Below are 6023 nucleotides of genomic sequence, written 5' to 3' on the forward strand. Positions count from 1 at the left end.
CCACCACGCTCAACCAAATCTCTTAATGATTCTCCAAAATGTTCAGAATCCACAAAACCGTCGGAATGGCGTCTTTTAACGTACTTAGCGGCCTTCGTTTAAAAATCTGTCGCAGGTCCGCTCCAATTAACCACCAAACGGGAAGTGATTTCCAAAACGCACGTGAATTGGCAACAGGTAGGTAACGCGATGAATTAGATGATTGGGGCGGATGACAACGTCATCATCCACCAATCCCAATTGAACGGGCATGCGCGACATAGATAATATTATTTATTATTATTATTTGTTTATTTCGTTGATGTTACAAATGTTTTCCTTTGTTTTACATCGGTATTCTCCCCTTTCCTCTTTCTTTTCGTTACTATAAGATCAACCATATACAAGTTTAATATACTTAATAACATTTTCATAGCATTTTATGTCCTTATCATTTAATATATATTCATTCCTTCCTTGTATCCTTCTGTTTATCACAGTTGTTCGGCTCCTTTCCTTGCTTCCTAGTCCCTCTCCTTTCGTCTTTCTTGTGTCTATTTCAGTCTCTCTTTTAGTCCTCCCTCCTTTCCTCCTCCATTTCCGTCAGTTTTTTCTCTATCTTTCCTAGCCTTCCACATACCTTTCTATCCGTCTGTCCCCTCAGCATTTCCACCATTCTCTCTCTCCATGCTCTGTCGCTGCTCTGTTGCCTCCACTGTTTCCACCAGCTCTCTTCCTCCTCTTCTAGCCTCCCCATTAGTACCCCGCAATTTATCACATGTTCCAGCACTTCCTTCTCTTTCTTGCATGCTCTGCATGTGTCTTCTATCATCCCTGTTCTGTTGCCTCTTAGTGCGTTCCCGCATCTCCACCTTGCCCATACCATTTTCTGTTCTAGTCCTAGTTTCCCGTCCTGCCAGTACCCTTCCATCGTTGCATTGTCCTTTATTTTCTTATAGTAGCTACAGTATCTTGATCTTTCGATTCTTTCCCAGTCCTTTTGTGCCTCTTGATCTCCCAAGAACTGTGTCATTTCCTCTATCCTCTCTATTGCTTCCTCGTTTTTCTCGTTCCACAGCATTTCCAGGAACTGTCCATCCCCTAGTTCACTTACTTCTTTACCATCTCTTGTCCCCACCTTTTTGTCTCACCGTTCTTGATTCCCCTTAGTTCTTTTCGCATACATCTCCTTGGCCATCTCTCTTTATCCATTTTATTCATTTTCACCAGGAATTTTGCCGCTCGCCTAAACGCTTCCACTTCCACGCTAGTGACTCCCGCTTCCATTCTCCATATGTAGTCTGGAGTGTTCCTCGTCAGTCCCATGTTTGTCTTTATGTATCTCTTTTGTACCTTTTCCACTCCCTCCTGTCTTTTCCAGCCCCACAGTTCCACTCCATATAGCACCGCTGCCTTCACCGTCGTTCCCAGAAAGTATAACCTCCTTCTCAAGTCCTTTATCCTTGCTCTCGTCATTTCTCCCCATGCCTTATTTGTCAATATCTGCGCCTTTCCTGCGAGCTTCGCCGTGTGCCTTGTGTGTCTGTTCCCTGTGGGTGAACCAATACCCTAAATATTTAAATTCTTTTACTACCTCTATTTCCTCTCCTTTATAATACCACTTTTCTGGTTTCCTTTTTCCTCCTCTCCTAAATACCATCACTTTTGTTTTTTCCGTGCTTACTTCTTCACGTCTTCTTACGTCTTCAGCATCCCTGCTAACTCCTCCCCACTTTCTGCTATCAAGGCCGCGTCGTCCGCGTATAATAGCGTATAGATCTTTCCCCCCATCCTCGCATCAATCACCATTCCACCTTCCTTCTTTTTCTCTAAATCCTCTACCAAGTCCTGAATGAAAATGTTGAAGAGTAATGGGCTAAGCGGGCAGCCTTGTCTAACTCCTTTTCCTGTCATGAACTCTCCCGTCGTTCCTTTTCCTGTAATTACCCTGTTCTTAGTTTCTCCGTATATTCGCTTTACTATCCTTAAAAATTTTCCCTCGATTCCTATCCTCCTCATTTTCTCCCACAGCTTTTCTCTGTCTACCTTATCAAATGCCGCCTTAAAATCGATGAACCCCGCATACAGTTTTCCTTTTTTCTTCCTCAGCTTTTTTCCTATCATTGTGTTCAAAACAAATACCTGCTCCATTGTGCCTCTCTTTCTTCTGAATCCTGCCTGTGCTTCCGTCAGCTTTCCTTCCTCATCTAGCCATTTCCCTAGCCTCCTGGCCATTATTCCTGTCAGTACCTTATAGCCTATATCTAGCAGCGATATTCCTCTATAATTTGCTGCTATATTCACATCTCCTTTCTTGTGAATGGGGAATATTGTGGCTAGCCGCCACCTATCTACGATTTCTTCCTTTTTCCATAATTCCTTCATAATACTTCTGAACTCCTCTTTCCCTACCTCTGGTAAGTATTTCCAGAATTCAGCCTTTTTATCGCCCTTTTTAGTTCCCTATCCGTCAATGCTTTATCCAGGTCCGAATCTCTTTCTTCCTCCTCTTCCCCTCTTTTATCTACTTCCTTTCCTCCCTTTTCTCTCTCTCCATTTTCTCTTACAATCCCCTTCTGTCCCTGCTCTCTCTTATACCTAGACTCGTTTTTTTCCTCTTCTGAGTTCCCTCTCACTTCCTCTCCCTTCCCTCTCTCGTCTTCCTCTTGCTTCGGTCTCTCTGCTCGTGCCCTTGTCTCTTCTCCTTCTAATAATTCCATGAAATGCCTTTTCCACTCTTCTTCCGTCACATCATTTTCCACGTTTCTCCTACCTTTCCTAAACCAGTTTAATGCTTTCCAAGTTTCTGTCATTGTCCTACTGGTTGCTACTTCTTTTTGTTTTTTCTTTATCCACTCATGAATTAATCTCCCCCTTATCTCTCTCAGTTTTCTTTTTGCTCTATTGTACTCCCCCTTATTTTTCCAACTTCTTGTTTTTCTGGATTTTTTCTGGCATTTGAACATCTTTCTTCTGTTCTTACTGTATTCTCCGTTGTCCCACTCTGCCCTTTTTTTCCTTGTTACGCCACTTTTCATTTTTGCTTTCTCTGCTGCCTCTACTGTTATCCTTGGTAGATTCTCCCATCTATGGTTAGTATCTATGTCCTCTTGATTTTTATATTTCCAAATCTCCTGCCATTTTTCTCTGTATTTTCCTCCCTTCCTTCTTTCCATCTCAGTCTATTCCCGCCCCCTCTCTCCTCTTCTTCCTCCGCCCCTCTCATCTGTCCCCACTCTAGATTATATACCACTGGCAGGTGATTCGATCCTTCTTGTTCCTCCACTTTCATTCCCTTGAACCATTTCGGCTCTTCCTCATCTTCCAGCCTCACTAGGACATAGTCCAGTGTGCTGCCCAGTCCTGCCCCCTCTCCAATGAACGTAATTGCTCCCGTCTCGTCTCCCCTGGCTCTGCCGTTTTCCACTAAGAAAGCTCTCTCTTCACACCAGCCTATCAGCTTCCTTCCCTCTCCTCTCTCAGTTTTATCCTGTGCTATCCTTTCTCCTATTCTACCCTCTTCCACCATTCCACATGATGCCCATCCTTGCAGCTCCCCTATTCTAGCGTTTAGATCCCCTGAAATTACTATCCTTGCCCCCTCTCCCTCCTTGTCATCAACTGTCGTCCCTAGCGCCTCCAATACCTTGCCCATGTTTTTCCTATCATTATTATATGTGCTGATTATAATATTACTCCTCTCATTTTTTCTGTCTCTTATTTCCACAATTATACCGTAGTGCCATTCCTCCACTCTCCATTCTGCCTCCAGCGTCTTCCTGATTCCTACCAAGTTTCCTCCGCTGGCTTTTCCTCTGCTGCGCTTCCTCACCGCTGCCTTCCCAAACCACTCGTATTTTCTGTCCAGTTTCTCCCTCCACCTCTTCAACTCTTTCTCTCCTAGATGCGTTTCTTGAAGTAGTATCACATCCATCTTTTCCCATAACTCTTAATTCTTTTCGATGTTCCGTGCGTTCTCCACGTTCCAATGCATACAGCGGAGTGGCCTGGGTTACTTTTCCTTCTCCTTCTCTTTTTTCCTCCCCACGAAATGGCCGTGGGGTCCTTCTCTTCTCCCTGTTCCCTCCTTCTGTCTTTACCCTCAGCTCTCCCTCTAACTCATCCAATTCCAGCCTGTGTCCCTCTATTTGTATGCTGTTATAGGCCGTTTCTGCCTCCATTCCTATCCTCCTCCATCCTCTTGCTTGCTCTTCCAACCATCTTTTTATCTCCTTCTGTCTCTCCGTCCAATCATCTCTAAAGTACACTCCCCACCCCCTTCTCCGCAGACCTGATTGCCCTGCTAATATTGTTAATTTGTGCCTAAACTCTTCTACCTTTACCCTCCAGCCCCTGTTCTCACATTTGTCCAGTCTTTCTACTCTGATTTCTAGCTTCATCTGTTCCCTAAAAAACTTCTCCAGTTCCTCCTTCTTTCTTCTACTCAGTAGTGTCAGTCCCTCCATAATGAGGTTCTTTTTCCTTATTCTTCTCTCCTTCAATTCCTCTTCCCACTCTCCTTCTGTCAGACTTTTTGGGTGCTTGTCCTCCGTCCTGTCACTCATTCTACTTTCGTCTATCCCTTCTTTCCCCTCCACCCTCCTGTTCCTATTCTCTCCGCTCATCCCTGCTGCTCTCATACTTCTATTCACCTTCTTCCACTCTTCCGGCCCTTTTAATGGTGACCTACTTCCTGCACTATGCTCTGTCTCCTCTCTCTTCTCGCTCTCTTCTGACTCTCCATATTCCTCATAGTCTACCCTCAGCCTCCCTCTGTCGTCTCCCCTTGGGCGGCTAATCTCTTCTATGTTCTCCTCCTGGTAGTTTTCTACTCGCCCCTGAGTCCACCATCTACCTCTACCATTCCCCCCTCCCTCCTTCCTTGTTCCCTCGCCACCCTTCTCCTTCCCTCCTTCGTCATCTCCACTCCCGCTGTTGATACCCTCCCCCTCCTTTGCCCTAGCCCTCCCCAGTCTTACCTGTTTTCTGAGCTCTCTTATTTCTACCTTTTTCCGTTCCAGTTCTTCCTCTTTCCGTTCCAGTCTTCTCCTTAATGCCTTTACTGACTCCTCACTTTCACCCCTGCATCCGCACCTCACTAATTCTCTCCTTCTGCGCTCACACTCCTCGCATATTCTACCCCTTCTTTCGCTACTTAGGTTTTTCTCCAGTCTTTGGTCCCATTCAGCTATCCTCTTTACCCAATGTTGCTCCAGGTCTATCATTTTTTCTTCCAATTCCTTTCTCTGATCCTCTTTCCAGGTCGTCATCCAATTCTCCAGCCTCCTAACACATACCCTTTCCGCTGTCTCTTCTTTCCCTCTGTTGCTCTCTTCCTCTTTCTCTACCTCCTCTACTAGGTCTCTCATCTCTTCTCCTTGCCAGTCCGGCTTCTGTGTCCCTACCTCCTCTCCAGCCTGTGTGCTTGCCCTCACTTCCGACAGCCTTCTTCTCTCTGACCTTTTTCCCTCCTCACTTTCTATTTCTGTACTCTCTCTGCTCTCGTTTGTGTCTTTCTCCTCCCCCTCTCTTGTTATCACTGGGTCTCCTGTTTCGTGTGTCGTTTTCTCTGCGCTTCCTTCTTCTTTTTCCTCTTCTCCTCCCTTTGTGCTCCCTGGACTCCTGTCACTCCCTTCCTTTTTTTCCTTTCTTCCCTGTGGGGTACGTGGGATTTCTTTCCCCCCTGGGATTTCTTTTCCCTTGAAGTAGTCCCTTATGTTTTCTTTCTCTGTATTCTCTGTCTTTCTGGGGCGTCCCCTCTTCTTGGGCTTGGCCTCTTCCGTCTCCTTTTCCCGTTCCTCACCGGTCATCTCTTCTATTTTTTTCTCCTCAATTTCAGCCGGTGCTTTTCCCGTCCTACCCTCTCTCTGTTCCTACTCCGGACTCTTTCCTCTCTCGTCCTCGCGTCTATCCCGCTCAAACTCGTCCCCTCTCTGTTGTATCTTGCTTTCCTCCTTGTTCTTTCTCCTAACCCTGCTTTTTTCCGCACCACTTTTACCTTCAAAAACCTCCTATCCTCCTTGCTTCCTCTTTGAACCTTCACT

The 6023-nt window shown here is 45.6% G+C and overlaps 1 protein-coding gene across 1 annotated transcript; it reads right to left on the bottom strand.

The window, feature by feature from the left end:
* Positions 1-3079: 3079 nt before the first annotated feature.
* LOC105272536 (trichohyalin-like) lies at positions 3080-5789 on the bottom strand. The gene is made up of 2 exons (XM_011314707.1): positions 3715-5789; positions 3080-3641 (listed from the first exon to the last, which is right to left on the bottom strand). Exons 1-2 carry the CDS (start codon positions 5787-5789, stop codon positions 3080-3082), a joined length of 2637 nt encoding a protein of 878 aa, XP_011313009.1.
* Between the last annotated feature and the right edge of the window lie 234 nt (positions 5790-6023).

This window comes from Fopius arisanus, unplaced genomic scaffold, assembly GCF_000806365.1.
Source record: "Fopius arisanus strain USDA-PBARC FA_bdor unplaced genomic scaffold, ASM80636v1 scaffold00201, whole genome shotgun sequence".
Taxonomy (NCBI): domain Eukaryota; kingdom Metazoa; phylum Arthropoda; class Insecta; order Hymenoptera; family Braconidae; genus Fopius; species Fopius arisanus.